This window comes from Microcaecilia unicolor, chromosome 13 (assembly GCF_901765095.1).
Source record: "Microcaecilia unicolor chromosome 13, aMicUni1.1, whole genome shotgun sequence".
NCBI classification, from domain to species: Eukaryota; Metazoa; Chordata; class Amphibia; order Gymnophiona; family Siphonopidae; genus Microcaecilia; species Microcaecilia unicolor.
The window spans coordinates 101,276,467-101,301,181 of record NC_044043.1 but is presented as its reverse complement, the minus strand read 5'-3'; the positions used below and the strand labels follow the sequence as shown (position 1 = coordinate 101,301,181).

The 24,715-nt window shown below is 44.4% G+C and overlaps 1 protein-coding gene across 4 annotated transcripts in view; it reads right to left on the bottom strand.

Moving 5' to 3' along the window:
- UBR4 (ubiquitin protein ligase E3 component n-recognin 4) overlaps window positions 1-24,715 on the bottom strand; it is a 314,627-nt gene that overhangs the window by 208,818 nt on the left and 81,094 nt on the right. For all 4 annotated transcript variants that reach the window (XM_030185684.1, XM_030185685.1, XM_030185686.1 and 1 more), the window contains exons 26-31: window positions 23,179-23,303; window positions 18,809-18,906; window positions 18,128-18,285; window positions 17,825-18,037; window positions 13,083-13,181; window positions 8,769-8,869 (exon numbers count right to left, since the gene is read on the bottom strand). In XM_030185684.1, coding sequence (XP_030041544.1) covers window positions 8,769-8,869; window positions 13,083-13,181; window positions 17,825-18,037; window positions 18,128-18,285; window positions 18,809-18,906; window positions 23,179-23,303 — 794 coding nt within the window. The remainder of the gene's footprint in view (window positions 1-8,768; window positions 8,870-13,082; window positions 13,182-17,824; window positions 18,038-18,127; window positions 18,286-18,808; window positions 18,907-23,178; window positions 23,304-24,715) is intronic.

Below are 24,715 nucleotides of genomic sequence, written 5' to 3'. Positions count from 1 at the left end.
AATCCTGCTAGACTATAACAAATATATGGTGTGACAAAACAGTGGGTTCCTAAGCCTGTGAACTGAATTATTTCCTGAAGTATATTTCTCTTAATTGGCCAGCAAATGACAATTCTTTTGCTCTTTAAAGCTGTTGCAGAAAAAGACTTTTTCTTTTCCAGTTTAAGCTTGTGGAAAGGCAATTTGCAGTACCATTGGTCAGATACTTTCAAAGTTGGTGCTCTGGGCTTTGATTGGCCCTGCAGGTCAAATCTACCTCGGAGGTTACTGGATTTTCTCCCACTTCAGCCAGGGAGCGGAGAGAGAAAGAAGCCCTGTGAGCAGTTACATTTCCTGAACTCCCCAGGTACTACTCAGGTAGTAAACAAATGTTTAGATAGTTTTATAATTGATCCATATTTAGTTACCTGTTATTGTTTGCTGATTTCACTTTTACCTGTTCACTGTTCAAGTTCTGTGAGAATACACTCTGCTGTCCTGGACTAAGAATCCTGGTTTGTGTTTTTGGGTCTGTGGGTGCTTTCTAGGAACTGTGGGACCCCTGGAGTGTGGCCCCAGTGTTCTAGAAATCACCGGAGAATAACCTGAGAGTGGGAGACTAGCCCAGAGGCAAGCGGGACCCAGTCAGTGGGAGCAGGATAGTAGTATAGAGCATGTGCCCAGGTGCAGGTGGGCCTGAGCAGTGCTGGGGACAGACCCTTCAAGTGGCCGCAGGGTTAACCCCAGGCAGGTGCTAGGCGTTTCGTGACAGCCAGCAGATGGAGACACTTTTCCCAGTGGCATCACCAGTAGTATAAGGAGAGATGAAGCACAGGAACTTGCCAATGTACAAGTCAAAAAAGAAACTTCTGAACTTTAAGAGCAGGGGTTCTCAACCTTTTTTTATTGTGATAAACCTGGCAGACACTGTTCAACTGCACAACACACTGAACACTACAACTCACAGCATAACAAATTTATTTAAAACTCCCTATTTATCATTTAATTGCTATTAACAATAATGCAAGGGAAATACAGAAGTGGTAGACAGAGTGGCAGAAGTAAAAACTAGTTATGGAAATTTCAAGTATCTGACTTCAAGGTTATCAAATCTTCCCAACATGCTGCACACACGGTGAAGGAAACACAAATCTGCTGTCAAACTTCTGGCAAGAAGCCAAAGTATCCCAACATAATGGTTAAGAACCACTATTTCACAGCAAACACACTGCCAGGGATACAGAACAAAATTCAGCAAGTTAACACCTTCCTCCTCTAAGGAGGGGATAAATAAAGAACAAACTGGTGCTGCAATCGAGAGCAGCCATAAACTTGCTAGGGAGGGTACTGGAATATTCTAGCAGGATTCAAGGAAAGGAAATTAACAGTTTAGAACAAAAATATCGGTCCCCCAATACTATCATACTAACTTCTGCCCAGGATGAGACTTAGGCCCCCATGGAGCATGCCCACAAGCTTCCTAGAACAGATATGTCAAAGTTATAGCCTCTCTGATCCACCTGAACAAGGAAAAAAAATTAGAAGATGCTTCACCTTTATATAAACTCCCAAACAGCAAAACATGTCTGATTTCCAAAAGTCATTTGTCAACTTCAAATACTGTTGAATAATATGATAACATCCAGCAGAATAAGAATCTTGAAATTCCCCACCCTTCCAGTCTGGGGAAAGCCAGAAGGGATATAATGATTCAAATGAAATGGCAACAAAAGGAGTCCCTGGCAAACGTCAAGTACAGATCTTAACAAAGCTAGAATCCAAGATGCAATGGGCCAAGCAGATTGCCACCAGAAAGGCTACCTTTAACATTGCATGCGGCTCAAAAGTGAAAGCTATCAATGTGCCCAGAACCAAACTGAGATACCACTGAGGAACTAATGCCCAGAACGGAAAGTAAGGTGAAATTAGGCCTTACCTGCTAATTTTCTTTCCTCTAGACCCTCCAGACCGGTCAAGACGCTTGGGTTATGCATGCCTACCAGCAGAGGGAGACTGAGAACACTAACTTCAAACTGAGTACATATAACCTGTGCTAGCCCTCTATCTCCAGTATACACTTAGCAAAGCAGAGAAACAAATCCCTGGAACAGTAACTCTGAAACTAATAAAACCCCTGTACCTGGAAACTAACCGTTAAACACCAACAGTGTGCTTAAACAGATGAAACGCCCAGGCGTCCCACTCTGCAGAATATTAGAGTCAAAGAAAGTTCTCCGACCATACTGAATATAAAATGAACAGACATAGCAGAACACGGCTCAAAATACTTCTGATAATTGACACGGCTGAAAAATACTTCTGATAAGAGACAGGGCGGGCTCTTGACCGGTCTGGAGGGTCTAGAGGAAAGAAAATTAGCAGGTAAGGCCTAATTTCACCTTCCTCAGCAACCCTCCAGACCGGTCAAGACGCTTGGGAAGTACCAAAGCAGTAGACACATTAAGGGTGGGACCCACGAAAAGCAGAAGACAACACAGCCGCTCCAAACCGAGCATCCTCTTTTGCCTGCACATCAATCCTATAATGCTTTACAAAAGAATGAATGGACGACCACGCCGCCGCCTTACAAATGTCCTGCGGAGGAATAAAACTACTTTCCGCCCAAGAGGCGGCTACCCCCCGAGTAGAGTGTGCCTTCAGTACCGAGGGAACTGCCCGACGCTTCAACAAATACGCCGAGGCAATAGTCTCCTTCAACCATCTAGCCAGAGTAGCCTTGGAAGCCGCTTCCCCCTTTCTGGGACCTCCAAACAAAATGAACAACCGATCCGACGCTCGGAAGTCCTGCGTTCTGCTCAAATACGACCGCAAAATGCGTCGAACATCCAACTTAGCCAGACGACGTTGAGAGAGATCACCAGACCTATCCCCCAACACTGGTAATGAGATCACCTGATTTACATGAAAGGAGGAGACCACCTTAGGAACAAACGAAGGAACTGTCCGCAAAGTCACTTTCTCCTTAGCCAAGGAGAGAAAAGGCTCTCTACAAGACAAAGCCTGTAGCTCCGAAATTCTACGCGCCGAAGTAATGGCCACCAGAAACACTGTCTTTAAAGTAAGATCTTTACACGAGATGGAAGCCAACGGTTCAAACGGAGGGCCTACCAGAGCCTCCAAGACCAAATTCAAATCCCAGGGCGGAACCGTCGGCCGACGAGGCGGACGAAGCAACTTGACAGCTTTCAAGAACCGCCCCACGTCCGGCGAAGCCGCCAAGGAAATCCCCTGAATCTTTCCACGGAAACAAGACAACGCTGAAACCTGCACTTTCAGGGAAGACAGCGAGAGCCCCCTGTCAAGACCGTCCTGTAGGAACTCCAAAACTTCCGCGACCGAAACACGTAGAGGAACATAATCCCGCTCTTGACACCAGTTCTCAAAAATGCGCCACACCCGCACATAAGCCAACGAAGTAGACCTCTTACGAGAGCGCAACATGGTATCAATTACCCTGGCCGAAAAACCTTTCTTCCTTAATCTGAGCCTCTCAAGAGCCAGGCCGTAAGCGAGAATGGAGCAGGGTCGGCCATCTCGATCGGCCCCTGAACCAATCTCACCCTGGGCCCCAACGGAATCGGAGCCTGCACTAATAACCGAACCAGGTCTCCGTACCACGGACGTCGAGGCCAATTGGGCGCAATCAGAACCACTAGACCTGCATGGCGCCCGATCCGCTGCACCACGCGGCCCACCAGCGGCCACGGCGGAAATACATAGAGCAACTGTTGAGTCGGCCACGGGAGCACTAACGCGTCGATGCCCTCGGCCCGAGGATCTCTTCGACGACTGAAGAAGCGATCGACCTGAGCATTGCCGGCCGATGCCATGAGATCCAGCACCGGCCGACCCCATTCCAACACCAGACGATTGAACACTGAGGGATGGAGGGACCACTCCCCGGGGTCTAACGTGTGCCTGCTTAGAAAATCCGCGCTCACGTTGTCCACCCCTGCCACGTGTCCCGCCGAGAGACCCTGAAGATGAGCTTCTGCCCACAACATTAACTCCGCCGCCTCCACAGCTAACGCTTGGCTCTTCGTTCCCCCCTGCCGATTTACATATGCTACGGCCGTGGCATTGTCGGAAAGAACCCTGACTGCCTTGCCTTCTAACAGGCTGTGAAAGGACCGAAGAGCCAACCGAATTGCTCGAGTCTCCAGGCGATTGATGGACCAAGATGCTTCCTCCAACGTCCAACGTCCCTGGGCTACCTGACCCAGGCAATGCGCTCCCCAGCCCGAGAGACTCGCATCCGTGGTCAGCACCGTCCAATTGGGAGCGTCCAGCGACATGCCCTTCGCTAGATTCGGCGAGTGGAGCCACCAGCGAAGGCTGCGACGGGCAACCCCGGACAGAGGGAAACTCTCCTCCAGGTCCTGAGACTGAGGGGACCAACGAGACAACAAGGCTCTCTGTAATTCTCTCATATGGGCCCTGGCCCAAGGAACCACCTCTATTGTTGCTGCCATCAGCCCCAACACCTGAAGATACGCCCGCGCCGAAGGCGCCCTCTGCGCTCGGAGCCGACGGATCTGTTCTTGCAGCTTGGAGATGCGAGGAGCTGTCAAAAACACCCGGCCCTTCTTCGTGTCGAAGCGAACTCCCAGATACTCCAGGGACTGGGAAGGCACCAGGTGACACTTTGCCAGATTGACCACCCAACCGAGCGACTGCAAGAAGGTCACCACACGGCCGGTGGCCTCCTCGCTCTCTGACCTTGATTTGGCCCGAATCAACCAGTCGTCCAGATACGGATGAACCAAAATGCCCTGCAAGCGCAGCGCCGCTGCCACCACCACCATCACCTTGGAGAAGGTGCGAGGCGCAGTCGCCAGACCGAAAGGAAGCGCACAAAACTGAAAATGTCTCCCTAAGACCACAAAGCGAAGAAAACGCTGGTGCGCCTCTAGAATGGGAATGTGTAAGTAAGCCTCTGTCAGATCTAGAGACGTCAGAAACTCTCCTTCTTGCACCGCTACAATAACTGAGCGCAATGTCTCCATCCGAAAGGAGGGAACCTTTAGAGCTGCATTGACCTTCTTGAGGTCTAAAATGGGCCGGAAGGCACCCTCTTCCTTCTTGGGCACCACGAAGTAAATGGAGTAACAGCCCGTACCTCTTTCTAACCTGGGAACAGGTACCACCGCCCCTAAACCGATTAGACGCGACAGAGTGGTCCGTACTGCTCTTGCCTTGTATCTTGAATGACAGGGAGACACGAGAAAGAAATCGGAGAGGGGACTGTCGAATTCTAGGGCGTACCCGTCTCGCACTATCTGTAGGACCCACTGGTCCGACGTGATCTGGACCCACCTCTGGTAAAACAAGCGCAAGCGAGCCCCCACGCGAACCAGAGGCTGGGTCCCCAAACCATCATTGAGACACACGGGACGTACCGGACGCTCCCGAAAAGGAGCCTCGCCCCCCGCGACGGCCACCTCGAAAGGGCTGGGTTCTCTGGAAAAACCGACCCCTAGTCCCCCCAGAAGACCTACCGGGCCGATAACGCCGAGCCTCCTGAAAACGCCCCCGCCCTGCTGCCCCCTTAGACACCTTGGGACGAAGCTCAGGAAGCCGAGGGGCCTTAGCATCACCAAGACCCTTCACCAACTTATCCAATTCCTCCCCGAAAAGCAGAGAGCCCCTAAAAGGGAGGGAACAAAGTTTAGTCTTGGAGGCGGCATCGGCCACCCAGCCCCGCAACCACAGGGCCCGCCTAGCCGCCACCGCAAAGGTCATGTTCTTAGCAGAGGCCCTCAACAAATCGTACAGCGCATCCGCCAAGAACGACGACCCCATCTCCAACTTGGCCAGATCTTGAACAAGAGAAGCCCTATCCGCCTGCGGGCTATCCAGGAGCCTCTCCGCCCAGCGAAAACAGGCCCGAGCCACCAGACCTCCACAAACAGACGCTTGTAGCGCCAAGGCAGACAGATCAAAACTCCGCTTTAGAAAGGTCTCCAATTTCCTATCCTGAGGGTCCCTCAACGCGGCCCCCCCATCCACTGGAATAGCAGTAGCCTTAGTCACTGCCGTCACCACGGCATCCACCGTCGGGGGCCTGAGAGACTCTCTGTCCTCCTGAGGAATAGGATAGAGCTTGGTCATAGCCCGAGCCACCTTACACTGAGCCTCCGGCGAATGCCACTCCTGCGTGATCATATCTCTCAAGTCCGCATTCATAGGGAAAGAACGAGAGACCCGCCTGATCCCCTTAACCAAAGGATCCACCTGCTTCCCATCCCCAATGGGAGCCGCCGCAGGATCAAACCTTAAAGTGGCGGACACCTGCTCAATGAGGTCAGATAATTCATCCCTGTGAAAAATCCTAACCACAGAGGGGTCTTCCCCAGGCAAAGACAGGTCCCCATCCTGCCCTGCAACCGACCCCTCCTCCTCTTCCAGGGGGCTAAAATCACCCTCAGAATCCGGAGGGGAAAAGACCTCTACATCTTCACAGCACTCCACTCGAGGTCTTTTAGCGGTAGCCCCCCCCAATCTGGGACTAAGGGACTCCGCACCCGATGGGCCCGCCTTCCAAGCCTGAAACAAACTCCAAACAAACTCTGGAGGGAACCCCATGCTGCCCGAGGCCTCCCCCCCAGCGGGACTCGAAATCGGGAGAGACTGAGGCCCCACGACCGTCTCAGCGCCCAAAAGGCCCGAATCCAAGATGGCGGCGGTTCCCGCCAAAATCGGAACCGCCGCTGAAGCGCCAAACTGAGCCGCAGTAACCTCCTGCGATCCCGCCGAAGGAACCTCCGCTGCTAACACCGGTGGCGCGGGGGATAGGGCCTTGGGCTCTCCACAGAACCGGCAGGGACCGCCAGCCGCGTCTACACCCCGACGCGCACACAGCCGGCAACGAAGCAACTTCCCTGACATACTCGCGCCTCAGAAAACAGCTGATTACAACAACCGGCGAACAGCAAATAAAAGAAAAAACACTCACCGGCGCTTAATTACAGGCTCAGCTCTCCCAGACCAGCTGAACACCTCCAGAAACACCGGAGTGCAGCTCCTGCAGCTCTCCACACGAGGTGTGCTTTTTTTTTTTTTTTTTTTTCAACTTTATTTGAGCCCTGCTGCTATTATCTGTATGGCACTCAAGGCTGCAGGATTAACACTGCAGCCGAGGCACAACGCTGCCCAAAACGGGAGAGCCAGTCGGGGGGAGGGACCCGGCCACCCGGGTGTGACACCCCAGAGGGGACAATGGCAGGCCCCACCGGACCTACCAACCCCTTGCACACCACAGCTATTCCAGGCACAGGGATTAACACTGCTCTTTCATCAATCTATCCCCAGAAACCAACTGAAGATTAACTAATCTCACAACCAGGACCTAAATCCTACCAGACCGGACAAGCTGCACAGGCTGCATGTCTACCCTCTGCTGAGACTGAGAAAATACTGGAGATAGAGGGCTAGCACAGGTTATATGTACTCAGTTTGAAGTTAGTGTTCTCAGTCTCCCTCTGCTGGTAGGCATGCATAACCCAAGCGTCTTGACCGGTCTGGAGGGTTGCTGAGGAAATACGCTTGATGCTTCACAGAAACCTAACTACATCCAGATGGCCAACCATGAGGGTACCCCTACAAGTACTCCTACAAGTACCCCTGTTAACAAGAAAGAGCTAACAATCTTCAGGAGACTTCAAAGCCAGCATCTTATCTCAAGAGGAAAGCTACAACTGTTGGTATATCCACTTGCCAAGGAGAGACCTTGTGACCCTGACACCAGTACATGAATAGCCTCCAGACATAAGTTGAACTCTTGCAAGCCTTTAAATATCCTTTCTTGCTTAATCTAACCCTTTCAAATTCCTGCTCATAAGCCAATGGGTTCCAGATTCTCCATCAAAACTGGCCTTTGATGCAACAAACTGTACTATTGAATCAGTAACAGCAACTTTCATACCTGCAGCAGAACCAAGTCTTGTGTGCTGGAGATCTACAATAGCTCAGAGAAATCTGACCAGACATTTGAGCATGCACAGGGGTTCCCATGCTGCTTCGGTCTCCCTCCTGCACTACTGCTTCAGTTTCTCCGCAGGGGAATGCAGGTACACTCTATGGTAAGACCCATGCTAAGGACCACAAAATTCTTGCCATCGTAGTGGCTTGGAGGTATAATAGAAGGAGGGAGGTGGAATCAAAGGATCCACTTTGTCATTAAGAAAATAGATTATAGAGAACTGCTTAGCCGAATGATGAATCCTAAGCTGATGAATGATCTAAGTGGTAATGGTTGGTGAAAGTATGAACTGAAGCACAAGTAGCAGCTTTGCAAATATCAAATGGAGGCTGTTCTAAGATTAGTCGCCAATCTAGCTTCTCCCTGGCTAACACTGGGGATAAAAACAGTACATCCTTGATGAATTGAGCTCTTGGGCCAATCAGAGTCCAGAACAACAAGTGTTCAAAAGTATACTGCTCATAATACTGTAGATCACTTCCTCACTGAGTAAAACTAGAGGGAGGAGCATTCACTTTTCTATAACAGCTTTAACATAAAAAATGCATCACCTGCTGGCCAAAGTAGAGAAATACATTTCAGGAAATACTTCAATACAGGTTGCAGACTTAAAACACACTGTTTCTTCACACCCCACGTTGTGTGTTTGCTTAGAATGATTCACAGAATGCTCCCAGAGTAACTAACTGAAGCAATGAGTGTTTCCAAATCAGTATTAAAAGAAATAATTAAAAGCAACCAAGAAACATCAACAAGACAGACAAAATGAAGAAGTCACCAGACTCACTCAGCTGGAAAAGCTTGGTGAAAAACTTCAGCACTCTGTTGCAGAACTTGGCAGAAAGATTCTCATTGGCTGTTGCCATCATAATCTGGACCAGTTCTCCACTGCAAGAAGAAAATGAATCAGACTGGAACATTCACTCACCCAAGAAGTACTACTGTGTCACAGTAAGGAAAGGATAATGCATTTGATATGCCACCTTTCTGTGTTACAGTCATAGTACCCAGCTTGCCTGCCTCAACTCATTTGGAGGTCTACAAAATCCTGAGTGGTGTGGACCGGGTGAAGGTGAATCGATTTTTCACTCTGTACTTTTTGAATGAGTGAAAAATCGATTCACCTTCACCAGGGGACACCCAATGAAATTGCATGGAAATAAATATTTTTCAGTCAAAGAATAGTTACGCTCTGTTAGCGTATCTTAGTTTTAAAAATGTCTGGACAAATTCCTGGAAGAAAAGTCCATAGACTGCTATTGAGAGGGACATGGAAGAAGCTACTGCTTGCCCTGGAGATTGGTAGCATGGAATGGTGCTATTAATTGGGTTTCTGCCAGGTACTTGTGCCCTGGATTGGCCTGCAGTGGAGGAATAGCCTAGTGGTTAGTGCAGTGGACTTTGACCTTGGGTTTGATTTTCACTGCAGCTCCAATGACTTAAACTCCATTGTCCCAGGTACAAATAAGTATCTGTATATACTATGTAAACTGCTTTGAATGTAGTTGCAAAAAACACAGAAAGGCAGTATTATCAAGTCCCATTTCCCTTTCCCACTACTGGAAGCAGAATACTGGGGCTAGATGGACCATTGGTATGACCCAGTATGGCTATTCTTATATTCATTCACAATCTTCATCTCTGTCAAAACCTTGGGAATGAATATTTTCGATCCTCCAATTTCTGTATACCATAGATTTTTCCATATTTATCATCCAAAACAGGACAGAGAACTAGAAATCTACTTACAAAGGACGAGGGAGAGGTCAGTAATTCCAGTCCACTTCTACAACATTGGTTTCCTACTCATGTGCTGTACACCATACTTCTCTACAATTCTCCTACATATACTGTAGGTATCAACACCTTAGTATACAATATTAACACATATCACCTTATGCCTTCCTGTAGGATGATCATATTCCGCTTGAACTTCAAATATCATCCTAAACACATAGCTCATTGCTATATAAGTATTACCATACTGGGACAGACCAAAGGTCCATCAAGCCCAGCATCCTGTTTCCAACAGTGGCCAATCCAGGTCACAATTACCTGGCAAGATCCCAATAAAGTACAAAACATTTTATACTGCTTATCCCAAAAATAGTGGATTTTCCTCAAGTCCAATTTAATAATGGTCTATGGACTTTTCCTTTAGGAAGCTGTCCAAACCTTTTTAAAACTCCGCTAAGCTAACCGCCATTACCACATTCTCTTGCAACGAATTCCAGAGTTTAATTACACGTTGAGTGAAGAAAACTTTTCTCCAGTTCGTTTTAAATTTACTACTTTGTAGCTTCATCACTCACATCTACCCGTTCAACTCCACTCATTATTTTATAGACCTCTATCATATCTCCCCTCAGCCGCCTTTTCTCCAAGCTGAAGAGCCCTAGTTGCTTCAGCCTTTCCTCATAGGGAAGTCGTCCCATCCCCTTTATCATTTCCGTCACCCTTCTCTGTATCTTTTCCAATTCCACTGTATCTTTTTTGAGTTGCGGCGACCAGAACTGAACACAATATTCAAGGTGCGGTCGCACCATGGAGCGATACCAAGGCATTATAACATCCTCATTTTTGTTTTCCATTCCTTTCCTAATAATACCTAACATTCTATTTGCTTTCTTAGCCACCGCAGCAGCACACTAAGATCAACGACGACACCTAGATCCCTTTCTTGGTCAGTGACTCCTAACGTGGAACCTTGCATGACGTAGCAAACTGAAGCAACTTTTCTTCATCCTCTAATCTCCACTATTTTAACCTTCCCTAATTTCATTTCTGACCTGACCCCTCTACAGATACCAGCAGCAGAAAAGTCTACAGACTGGCAGAGAATAGAGAATTCCAGTTCAGGTGAGACAAATCTAATTGGGAAGCATTTTCTTTCAAACATTTAAGGAGATAATATTTTACAAAAGCTGAGTGAGGTTGCCTCTACTTAGAATGGGAAATGGTTCAAATTTTGTATCCCGGAAAATGGGAGACCCTCTATTGGTACATGGCAGCTATGTTGCTTCCCTCTGGGAAGTAGAGTTCATGAAGCAGGGAACCTAGATTTACTTAAATGCACAGTATAGATATTTCAAGAAATGAATACAGTGAAAAGCTCTCCACCTCCCTCCTGATTTCCCTTATATGTCACAATGAATGGTTTCTGATTTTAAACAAAATATAATATTAGACAAAGGGAACCTGAGTAAACACATTTTTTTACTTCATTTATTTAAGGAACAAAGTTATCCAATATCCATACCACCCATGTGAAAAAATAACCACCCCCTTAGTTACTCAGTCAACCAAACGACCACATTTAATTGATAATTAATACAGCCAGCCCTGCTGAATCTAAACCTCACTATATATTTAACCTTATCATAAGAGTGAAGTAGTGACCACAAAGTTTCTACAAGAAAGCTATGCCATGATCAAAATGAAATTCCAAAATAGATGAGAAAAAAAAGTTGTTGAAAGGGTTACAAAGCCATTTCTAAAGTTCTGGGACTCCACCGAAACACAGTAAAAGCCACTATGAACGGTGGTGATCTTCCCAGGAGTGGCCAGCCTGCAAAAATTGCTCCAATTGTACAGTAACAACAAATCCAGGAAGTTACAAAACATCCAAAGAACTGCAGCCGCACTAGCCTCAGCAAAGGTCAATGGTTCATGACTCCACAATAAAAAAGACTGGACAAAAATGGGATTCATGAGGGAGTAGCAAAAGTATTATCAATGCTCATCTCACATTTGCAAAAAACACAAGCTTTTTGGGATAATGTTCTATGGACAGACAAGACAAAAGTGCATCTCTCTGGACAACACAGGCCACGTTAGGGTTCCAAGAAACAGCAAGGCAGACAATCTGCGAACTCCAAAGTGGAATAAAATAGTGCAGATCAGTGGTAGATGTACACAAACTTTAATAGTAAAGTTGCAAACAAGTATATTGCCCGACAGAGGCCGTCTTTCGCCCAGGGGCTATCTTCACAGTCAAGAACCTGTTAAAAGGTGTGTAAACTATTCTCCAATATAAAGAAAAATCCAGTACGAGCACAATTCAAAACGCCAAGGTAAAATCTGCACCTCAGTGTCCTGTGCTGGCTTTTTTACTATGATGTGGCTGACATTTGGCTTTTAATACTTCATGTCGGACAATAATTTACACACCTTTTAACAAGTTCTTGACAACATAGTCCCTGACGCAGCCATCCTGGGTGAAACACGACCTGTGTCCGCCAATATACTTGTTTGCATCTTTACTACTAAAGTTAGTGTACATCTAGCACTGATCTGCTCTAATTTATTTCCACTTTAAACTAAAGAAAACACAGTATTCACAGTAAGATCACCATACCAGCAGTCAAACATGGTGATGGCAGGGCAATGCTGTCTCAGAACCTGGAAAACTTATCATAGGAAATTAATTCTGCACTATACCAGAAAATTCTTAAGGGGAATATCCAGAAAAGCAAGTGTACATCAGACTGGCTGAGGCAAAGATTTGGATTGGCCTAGTCAAAAGTCCCCATTTAAACCAAATAGAGAGACGGTGGCAGGACCTGAATCGAGGCTTTCATGAACAAAAATATACAAATGTGTTCAAATTAAAGCATTTCTGCAAAGAAAAGTGGGCAAAGATTCCTCAACAGTGATATGAAAAGACTAATATCAAATTATAGGAAGTATTTGGTTGCATTTATTGTTACTAAAGGTGGTGAAAACCAGTTACTCAGTTTACAAGGCAGTCACTTTTCACATGGGTTATATGAGTGTTGAATAACTTTGTTCCTTAAATAAATAGCATAATAATTTTTTTAAACTGTTATGCATTTATTCAGGTTACCTTTGTCTAATATTACATTTTGTTTAAAGAAAAATATGCAATAATAGGGAAAATTAGGAGGGAGGGAAAACTTTTTCACATTGGCTGTATGTTTTATTTTTCCAAAATTGGGTATTAACACAGCATCTCTACATACCAGAACACTGAAAGGAACTCAAACCTACATCTAAAAACCTCTGATAAACTATCACAGTTTTGATTACCATGAATAACCTTCTGCTCACATTGCCTAAATGTCACCATGTTTTAACCTACCTGTCTGAGAAGAATTCCATGGCCTTACGGGCTTGACTACTTTCCAGTTGTTTCTCTAAATACTGTAAACATTCTTCCAAGATAAACTCATCAAGTCCACTATGAAGAAAATCAAATATGAGAGACAATTACAAATCATATAAGCAGTTTCTGATTTTATCTGTATCAGGTGATCTCTACAGGCAGTAGAACAATCAGTCACACAAATGAGTGAGGTCATCCATCTGTGTGTCACAGAGCATTCTTGCAAAACTTAGAAAAGCCTAGAAAGCTTTATTAAGCATGCCACAAAGCTATTATGACATAGGCCAACTCACTTCTTTAACACAATTCAGAGAAGCCAATTCCAAGATGGGGTGGACACAAGACACAATATCCTGCTGTTGACAGGAACACCCATTACAGGTAAGCAAATTACTTCTCCATGTTGGCAGACAATTAATCAGTGAGATAATTGGGAATATCTAGCTACGGGTTGTCTTCCATCTAAAAAAGAAAAATATACTGACAATGAGCAGAGACTATGAAGGGTATAAGCAAGTGATAAAGAGCTGGAAAGCTATGTGCAGAAATGCCAACTCTTCTGGTGGATGCGCACTTGGATAGTCACCTATTATAAAGATATAGTTTTACGGCCTCTCATGAATAAGACAATCCTGTATAGTTGTATCTGTTTCAGCAGGACAAACATGGCAGAAAAGGGGGAGAAGGAGAAAGAGAAAGAGAAATTAGGTCTTACCTGATAATCTTCTCTCTCTTAGCTCTTCCCTCTATTCCAGAACCTGTGGAATAGTTGTCCATCAACCAGCACATGGAGATAGAGAACTGAAACTGAGCTCAGACATCTCTCTTGGCACCCCGTACAGCACCTCAGTATTTATACACCAACCAGTAAGGAGAAACTTGGAATAAACACAACAAACAAACTCCTCGCTAACCTAACAGTAACCAGACAAGCAAGCATGTGCGGACCTCTCATCTCTGGACAACTTGTAGACAGCAAGAGATATGTAGGAAGCACCATGAAAGGTGACAGTTCTTATCTGAACCATTACTTCCCACCAACTAAACATCTCAGAAACCTCAGGCAAGCTGCTGGAATAGTGGGAAAGAAAATTATCAAGTAAGAACCAATTTCTCCTTCCATTACATAGCTTCCCACTATTCCAGAACCTGTGGAATGTTTAAAAGCAATCCCTAGAATGGGTGCAATGCTGGTGCTGCTGCCCTGAGGACTGAAGACCCAAAACTGGCTTCCAAATGCACCCCAATGTCCACCCTGTAGTGCTTTGCAAAGGTATGCAGCATTGATCAGGCTGCCGCCTTCCAAATATCCACCACCAGACACAGCAAGGTAGTCTGGGTCCAGGATGTCACTGTCTGCCTCTTAGAATGAGCCTGCAAGGCCTCAGAAGCCTGCTTTCCCCTCAAGCAAATAAGCTGAAGCAATAGTCTCCTTCAGGTCATCTAGCAACTGGGCTTGGAAGCAATGTTGTCAAGCCTCTGTTTACATAAAAGCACAAGCAATCTGACCATTTTGTGAAACTCATGATTTCCACATATCTAATGAGGATTCTACACACATTGAGAAGCTTCAAGGAAGAATACTGAACCACTTTGTCTTCTCTGCAAAAAGACGGAAACTCCACAGATTGGTTGAGTTAAAATTCTGACACCACTTTCAGAAGAAAGGAAGGAACTGGGCACAAGGAGACCCCCAGCGCTGAAAAGTGGAGAAAGGGATGCAGACAAGAGAGCCTACCATTCCGAAACCCTAGGTTCCAACGCAGCAACCACCAAGAACGCTGTTTTTAGTGTAGAATCTTTCAAGGAAGCCTTCCAGAGTGGCTCAAAAGGAGGCTTCTGAAAAGCCCGAAGGACTAAATTAAGATTCCACTCTGGACATAGTGAATGAAAGGAAGGCCGAAAGCGGCCAGCTCCCCAAAAGACCAGAGGCTGAGAACAGATTCCTGTAATGGTTGAATATGAGCCCTTGCCCATAGCACCACTTCCACTGCCGGCGTCACTAACCCCAGAACATAGACGAAGTCCCAGACCATGGGCCTGCTTTGACTGAGAACCAATCTGTTGAACCAGATTCAACCTCTTACGTTCTGTGAGGAAGATCAACACAACAAGGGAGAGGAATAGAATGTCCAGATACTTTATGGTTTGCAATGGAGTTAGTCTGCTCTTCTCAAAACTGATCACCAACCCAACTGCATTAGACGGACGAATTTATCAGTCACCGACACACTGTCCGAATAGGACAACACATGAATGAGCCAGTCGATATAAGGGTGAACTGATTCCCTGGTGCAGAAGGAAGGCCATCCACCACCATCATCATAACCTTGGTAAACTATCTTAGTGTCTTGGCGAGACAGAAGGGCAAAGCCTTGAACTTGAAGTGATAGCCCAGTACTGCAAAACATAGAAACCTCTGATGTGGCAACCATATGTGTAGCAAGTACACCTCCTTTAGATCAAGGGTGGTGAAAAACTCTCCCTGCCTGAACTGAGGCTATGACTGTTCTTAATATTTCCATGTGAAAATGGGACAAACCGAGATAGCGCTTTAGACCTTCGAAATGTAAGACTGGACCAAAGGTGCCTTCCCTTCTTGGGACAATTAAGTAGATGGAGTATCTGCCTTGTCCCTGTTTGGCCTGGGAAACTGAACAATGGCCTAAAGCACTAGCAAGGAATCTACAGTGGCCTGAACATCAACAATCTTCGTTCCCTTTCCACAAGACTTCAAGAAGAAAGGAGCAACTAGAAGGTCTGTAAGAATATCCAGAACCCACTGGTCTGACATGATTTTGGCCCACACACCTCCCCACAGGACACAGGAAGAGGTGAAGAGAGGGAAGCAGTAAATTAGTGGGATACCAGAGATAGAGATCTGAAGACCTCAAGATATGACTGCAGACTCAAGCCACCTGCAAAACTCAACTGGAGACAAGCTGAACACCTGGACTAGAAGAAAGACACTCAGAACCAGAGGCTGAAAAAGTGCCATCCACCTGCTGGACATAGAAAATAGAGCTGGATTGGATGCCAAGAGAGATGTCTCAGCTCAGTTTTTAATTCTCTATCTCCACCTGCTGGTTGATGGACACAACTCTCACAGGTTCTGGAATAGTGGGAAGCTTCATAATGGAAATAGCTTTTTAAATGAAAAATAAAATATTGAACTAGCTACAAAACAAGAGACATGAGAAGAGGGAGGGCAACTGGATGGAGGATCTGGGTGATGATCTCTATTAAGGTGGAAATAAAGAGAAGTATTTTTGGCAGGAGATTTCAACCTGATGGATGTGGAATAGAGTAGCTTGTCTGTAGAATTAGAAGTACAGAAATCAAAATTCTCCTTTAAGGAGATCCATCAAACAGTTATGGAACCAACAAGACAAGGTGCAATACTGGAGTTGGTTCTCAAAAGAAAGTGTCTAATGTCCAAATAAGTACCAACTTAGTTAACATATTAAATGATTCAACATATTGGTCAAAGAAGAGAAAAGTCATACAAAGCTCAAGATTTTGGATTTTAAAAATCTTGTCTGGTAAAATAAGTATGTTAGACTTAGTCCTTAGTGGATCAAAGGATTTGGTGCCAGAGGTAATAGTCATAGTGCAATCATACTTGACTTAAATGGAGGGAAGACAATATGGAAAAATATGGCACTACCATTTTACTTTCAAAAAGGAAGACTGATAAAATGAGTAAAGTCATCAGAACAACTGTCAAAGGTTGAGAGTTTACATCAAGCACGGACACTGTTTAACAATACAATATTGGGAGCACAGACCACATATATTTTGGATATTAATAAAGAAGACAGGCTAGCATGATTAAAAGATTAAAGAGGTTATTATATAGCGAAAGAGCATCTTCTAAATACAGTGCACTCCATTTAACATGCACTTCTCAATAACTTATGGCTTGATATCACGGATAGATTATTTACTAGTGCCTAAGAGACTTTTCTCCAGGGTGGTGGAGATGGATTTAGGGCACAAGGAAATAGCCAACCAGACTCTGTTAGGGCTGGGTTTGCTTTGGGTGGAGGGAGGGGAGTGCAGTGGCACTGGAGGTTTCTGGTTTACTTGGCCAAGGACACACAATGAACTGAGATTCATGTTGGATCTCCTCTCACTGCATGTCCAAATCGACTAGCTTACTACTGAAACATGGCTGAACAAAACTGACATTGCAAAACCTAACAAAGTATTAATAGAAAAATGCACACAGAGATGAAAAGAGGCTTTACCAAAATGAAAACAAAACTGCCAATGTATCAGACGTGACACACACAAAAAAAGGGAAACTTAAAAACTACTACAAAGCTTGTATAAGTGCGGAAAGGACCACCTCACCAAAATCACTGCTATTTAGTGAAAGAAAGAAAACAGCAGAAAACAGAACATGAATCCTATGTAGTTAGCAGACAAAGAACTGATGAGACCCGTTTAGCAGAAGTTGAAGGCAAAGTCTGATCTAAACTCCAAAAAACTTTCTAGGCATTTTCAGCTTTGCAAGATTTTTTTTTTTGGCAGTTCAGGATGACAACATTCATTTGATGAATATCACCCACTATCCTACTGATTGATAACGATGAAAAATGTTCTAAATAATGAGTCTTCCATCAAGATGCCCATCACACAATTTTGTTTTCCAAACAAGGCTTAACTCTAATACTAAGAAAGCGGCTATGGAGGCCTTACATGAACTACATTACCTGTTGGGGTCCGAATGATTTGATAGTATGTTATAACATCCTGTGACGAGCTTCTCATAGACATGGGCCAAGAACTCATCTGACTCTGCAGGGCCAAGGATCCTCTCCAAAGACGTGCTGCTAATCTCAGCCACGCTTTCAGTACTGGTTTCCAAAAGGAGAGGCAGAAGTGAACGGATTATCTGGGGAGGGTTCAGCTCATCAGGGTACCACCTAAAGAAACAACAAGGACAGTAAATGTTGACCTGCACGGCCTATCCAGTCTACCCAACAATAAGCCTGTGAAAAGACTTGCACACTTACACAATTAGATCCCCTGTAAGTCGCACCAGAGAGAGAAGAATGTGTTTCAAAGACGCGGCAAGAGGCAGATTTTGACTACACAAGGTGCCCAAGTGGGCGGCCTGTACTGCACTAATATAGCTCTCCGCTGGGATGGTGTCATTGGCAAAGGCGTTGCGCTAAAAATAAACCCAAATAAAAATAAACATTAGTCTTGAAATTTACACAAGATAAAGAGGAACATGAAGCCCACAGAACAATTCATAAAGTGACTTAGCGGCCTAAAGGTATTCCTGGCAGTAGAATTTAAGTGATGCCCCTACCACAGGTTATGTGATGCTATCCACTAAATTGCTAGGATTTAGCCAAAAAGGGCATTCGTCCGCGCTTGACCATCTCAGTAAACAAACTAAATGACTAATTCTTCCCAATTCCAGGGCCGACCAGCGCACTGCTTCCTAAAGCATACAGACCTGTTCTGAAAGATACAATATTCCAAATTCATTCTATAGAGGATGAGTGAAAATTTTAAAAAAAGAACTGATATTAGCAGCACTGACTGAAGAGTGACGCTATCGGTTCTTTCAGTTACTAACTCTCTCATGTCTCCTTGGTTGTAGAACATTCTAGAAAGCAGAAGCTCTGATTAACTAGCTATAAGACTGCAGAATATATTAACAATAAAGAACTGTGTGGCCTTACCCAGGATCCAATATTGGGGAATTCATTAGTGTGGATATTGTTCCAGGACTCACATAAGGTCTGCAGTGGTGAAGGCAAGTTTTGCACTAGTGTCGGACCTGCAAATTAAAGACAAAGGATTAATAAACCATGAGAGGGCAAACAATGGTACTGCATCAGGATTACATTTACATTACGACATATTCTTACATCCCACAACAGCCAACAAGTTCAAAGTGGGTAACAGCAAAGTCAGAAGAATTCTCCAGAGAATTACAATTCAACAAATAACCTCAAAACTACATCAGCCCAATAATCAATAACAAACATTCAGTTTGGACTCGAGACACCTTCAACAACTTTTGAAACTGACATTAATTCTCTGTCCAAGGGAAAAGAGGTAAAAGGTTCCAACATGATGCTGTTTGATAAGATCCTTCCTTCCTTCGTTATCCGATCAGTCAAGTACGGCTATCGGTTGCTCAATGGATCAGTGTTCGCCATGACTTCCGATCTCTTCGTTATCCGATCAGTCAAGTACGGCTCTCGGTCACTCAATGGATCAGTGTTCGCCATGACTTCCGATCTCTTCGTTATCCGATCAGTCAAGTACGGCTCTCGGTCACTCAATGGATCAGTGTTCACCATGACTTCCAATCTCACAGCTTCTTTCAGTTCTGTTCTTTTTCTTTGGGCAATAAGTATTCCAAGCATGATGTCATTTTCGAGGGACTTGCTTCGTATGACGTGACCAAAATAGGAGAGCTTTTGTTATGCTACCTTGGCCTCCAGCAAGATTGGTTTGATATGTTCCAGAACTACTTGGTTTGTTATTTTGGCTGTCCATGAAACGCTTAACAGTGGTCTGATAAGACAGAGAGGCCTTAAAAAACCACAGGGCCATAATATGGCAAACAGAAGGGAAACCTAACAGACGAGAGTTTCTAGTGTATTTAAAGTAACTTCCACTTAAAAAATAAAAATGCTCAATCAGGTAGGCTGAAATCTCCCCATGAAAAGCCATAAAGACCAATACAGACACTTTAAATTGCAATCTGGCCTCTACCTGTAGTAAAAGAAGTATAATAGATTCATATTTGTCTGCTGCAAAGATTACTCCTATTGCAGTTTAACCTTCAAAGCATTTGAGCATTAACAGCAGATCAGCAATTTCATGTTTGAGTTCTTTTAGTACCCCGGGGTGTACACTATCTGGTCCAGGTGATTTATCACTCTTTAAACTTGTCAAATTTGGCTCAGTATGTCTTCCAGGTTAACCAAGATTTCTTTCAGTTCCTCCGCATCACCCTTGAAAACATTTCCAGTACAGGCAGATCTCTTACATCATCTTCCATAAAGACTGAAGCAAAGAATTAATTAATTCAATCTCTCCACTATGGCCTTGTCCTCCAAGTGCCCCTTTTGCTTCTTCATGATCCAACAAGCCCAAGGATTCCCTTATAGGCTTCCTGCTTCTGATGTATCTGAAAAAGGTGTTACTATGAGTTTTTGTCTCTGTGGCATGTTCTTCATATTCTCTTTTAGCCTCCTTTATCAATGCTCTGCATCTAGCTTGACAGTGCTTATGCTGCTGCTTATTTTCTTCAGTAGGATTCTTTTTGCATTCTTTGAAGGATGCTCTTTTGGCTCTAATAGCCTCTTTCACTTCACCTTTTAACCATGCTGGCTGTCGTCTGCTCTTCTTTCCACCTTTGTTAATATGCAGAACACCTCTGATCTGGTCTTCCACAATGGAATTTTTAAACAACATTCACACCTAATTTAAAGTCCTAACTTTTGCGGCTGACCTTTTAGCTTCTTTTCAACCATTTTACTCATTTTGTCACAGTTGCCTTTTCAAAATTTAAATGCTGCTAACAGTAGATTTCTTTAGTGACCACTCCAGATATCAGCTCAAATTTGATCATGTTATGATCACTGTTTCCCAGAGGATCCAACACCATTCCCTCTCGTACTACGCCCTGCATTCCACTGACTAGATCTAAAACAGCTCCCCCATCTTGTCTGTTCTTGGACCGGTTGCTCCAAGAAGTCATCGTTTATAACATCTGAGAATTTTACCTCCCTGATGTAACATTTATGATGTGGGTGTGGCTTGGATCTCTTTCAGGGAGAGAAAACTAACAACTTATAGCAGCAGCTTCAGAGAGCATTTTCCATCTCACAGATAGGCTGCAGAGAATACCTTCTCCTGCTTTAGACTTAATCCTACCCACCCTACCCCTCTACCCACCCACCCCTAGAGTGACATGTCTTATATAACCTCCCTATCAACCCACTCATTACTTTACCTCACCCATTTCTATTCTTCTATCACCTTCTCCCACTACTCCAACCAGAGTTACACCTAATCACACTGACCACCCTTCAACATCTTCTGTCCTTCTGTGACTGTTCTCTTGTGCTTGACTGCTTAAATATTTTAAATTTAAATGCTTTACTTTTTGTCTATTAGATTGTAAGCTCTTTGAGCAGGGACTGTCTTTCTTTTGTGTTTGTACAGCGCTGCGTACACTTTGTAGCGCTCTAGAAATGTTAAATAGTAGTAGTATTGGGATAATTGAAATCACTCATTATTATGTTGCCTGTTTTCTTTTTCATCACCACGGAGACTACCGCATCCTCCTGAGGCGGAAACAAGGGCTCCCAATCCTCCATCGAGCGGGCTAACAGAAAGGGGCATCCAGAGTTTTCCACTGGGTGTGGATAACATGCCTAATGTCTTGATGCAGAGGGCAAAATTTTTAAGACTCGGATGGTGGACCCCCTTCTTGAAGGGCATGTGCAAGACTTGCACATGCCCTTCAAGAAGGAGGTCCACCATCCGAGGAGCTTCCTTGGGAGCATCCTCAAATTGCAGCATGGCCGATACCTTTAAAATGAGCTTCTGGAGCTTGTCCATTTGAAAAATATGGACCACCGACGAGTCCACACTGGGAGACAGGTCCTCCACCTAGTCCTCATCCTTGCCCACACGGCTCCTCCTCAGTAGGCAGAGATCCAGATTCCTCCAGTGTCCAAATCCCAATCAACATGCTGCTTTTTGGAAGTCAGGGAAGCCGAGGACCCCTGCACCTAACCCCCCCCCCCCCACTTGCAGACCCTTGTTGGTGCTGACAAAAGGCCCTGTATGTTGGCAAAACAAAATCAGCTATGCCGAGTCTGGTAACTTTTATTTATTTTTTTTTTTTAACAAAAGAAACCGCTATGTGCTTGCATAAAAAAAAAAAAAGACAAAGGCAGCAAACCAACTACTGGACCAGCATGGGGAAAAGAGTTGCAGGCAGCCCCTCTCAGTTCCGACTCTCCCAATGCCCAGGAGCAGCAAGGGAGGACGGAGGAACTAGGCAAGGCAGCTCCAAACGAGACCACCATGAGAGGAAAGGATTCAGCCGCCATACTGTGGCACCCCCAGTGTTTCAGAGACGCCCATGGGACTCTAAACCAGCTGTATATTTTAGACCAATCGGAACCAAAGGGACTGCACAGACTTACCAGTCCTACTGATACTGAGAACAGACTGGAATTCAGGGGGACTGCACAGCCCGCTTATAGCCTACTGGAAGTTTAGTGTATTCTCAGTCTCCATCTGCTGGCCGGAGTGCATAAACCATCTGTGACGGTCTAGACGGATGCTATGGAATAGTGCCCTATTGTTTTTAATCTTATCAGCACTACTCTCCTGTTAGATCATTTCCACAAATTTATCAGCCTCCTGCACGGAGTCGGGACGTTTGCTCTCACTTCAGTATGTAATTCGCAGTTTTATGGAGTACAGCCTGTTTTTTTGCCAGTTGGGTACATGGTGGTGTGTACACTTTCCGCAAGAGGGAAACACTGAATAGTGCTGAAAATACAAATTTGCAGCTATTGTAATCCAAGAGTTTTGCTCTTCTAAGTGCTCAAAGAATCTCTTGTACTTGGTTTGTTTTTTTTTTAATCTATGGTGTGTTCTACTGCCACAATAATTTCAGAGGCCGAATCAGAGTCGACTGATGGCAAAGGAGCCCCTGTTCAGTCTGCTATCTTGATCATCTCCCATGCAAGTTCTGTCTTTTTATCTTTGCAACAGTTTCACTGCTATAAATCTCTATAAAGTTGCTTTCACACTACAGAAATGAGTGCCAGAATCTTTATTGATGTTGTCCAGGTAAAAATGAGTAAAATTATAAGCAGACCATAGAATCTGGAGTGGAAAAGTCCAGGAGCAGAGACCTTCAGCGTCTGCTCTAATGCACCACATGACCCCCCCCCTTATTAATACCAACATTACAATGCTGAGAACGTTCTGGGAAAACTTCTTAAATACACCAGTGATAGCTCATGAAATTACAGCTTTGAAAGAGCCACCTGAACTGCACAAGCCTTACCTAAAGAGTTTGCCTTACAGCGGCTGGATCCAATGGCCAGCACGGCAGCGTATCCCTGCAGTTTCTGTTCCGGCTGCCTGTTCTCAGGGGTTCCTTCTTCAGAGAGGTTCTGTAGCAAATAGGATCTGTGGGGGGAAATGCCAGTTCAGAAAACAGCATGTGCACGAGACAACTCAGAACACAATGGACAGAACAAAAAACAAGTCACACTTACTTTCTGATCTTTTTTAGATAAAATACAAACAGCGAAACTCATCTGCACATATTTTTATTTTATTATGGATATATGTGCTCAAAGCAAGGTATAGTCCCATCAAAAGATAAGTAACATTTTAAAAATATATAAAGAATTCTACAAGTTTCAGTCACAACAAACATGCTCTGTAATGCTGACATCACTCTGTATCGGGTCCCATGTAGTCCACAGCTAACCAGTTTACACTTTATTTAAAATTTGCTACACCTCTTAGCTTAAAATCAAAACTCAGTGGTGCACAATATGTAAAAAGAGATAATGAAAAGGAACTTAATTTCATCATTAAATAAAATGAAAAGCAATACATTCATTCAAACAATATGAAGAAGAAGAATTAATTTAAAACAGGTTTAAAACTAAATCCTGAGAATACCAGAATAATAGCAGAATCAGAATGTGACTTCAACTTATACCAATGTATCAACTCAAAAAGAAACGGAGGAAACGTCAGCAACCAAATTCTTCAAATAATTTTCTGGCAAAAAAAAAACCCCCAGAGAACTGCTGTCTGTGAAATTGCTAAGTGTGAGTTCTAGATTGCACTGGAAGGGCTGAAAGAAAATTAGCGGATAAGCCCTTCTCATCCCTCCAATTCAGTCCAGATACATGGGAAGTACCCAAGACGTGATCAATGAGGGACGGACCCTCACAAGTTGGTCTCCAACATCCTTGCTCCAAAAGCCACATTACGGGAACTGTAGTATTTGCTTCTGCATTATGTATCTGCTCCATTTCTTCAGGCAATGCTTTAACCTAGTCTGGTGATGGTGATAAAGGAAACTCACTCTAACTCAAATGAAAAGCTTTATTCAAGCATCAATTTGCAAAGATATATATGGTATATATATTGAGTAAAAAGATAGAGGAAACACAAACTTAGAGCAGTTCAAACACATTTCTAACTCACAGTATTCTGCAAAAGGAGAGACAAAAGTTCCCCTGGACTTGTTTACCTTTGATCTAGTTAAAAAGTCAATAATGAAAACCTTACCCAAGGCCTTTTCTCTCTGACAATGAAACTGCACAGGCCTCAATCAGATTAGAACAACACAGCCGGGTTGGCTCTGTCAACCTGACTGTCCAGTTTATAGGTGTTGTCAGACAACTTCCCTTACCCTCCTCTCATTTTTCCTCCAGTTCATGTTCATTTATAATGAATTCATATAACAGACCGAAATGGAAAATGCCCACTTTTGTTCCACGTGTCCTAGGGCACTGATGATATATCAGGAGGTTGGGAACACTAAGGCACCTTGGCATTTCACCACTGGTCCTTGCTTG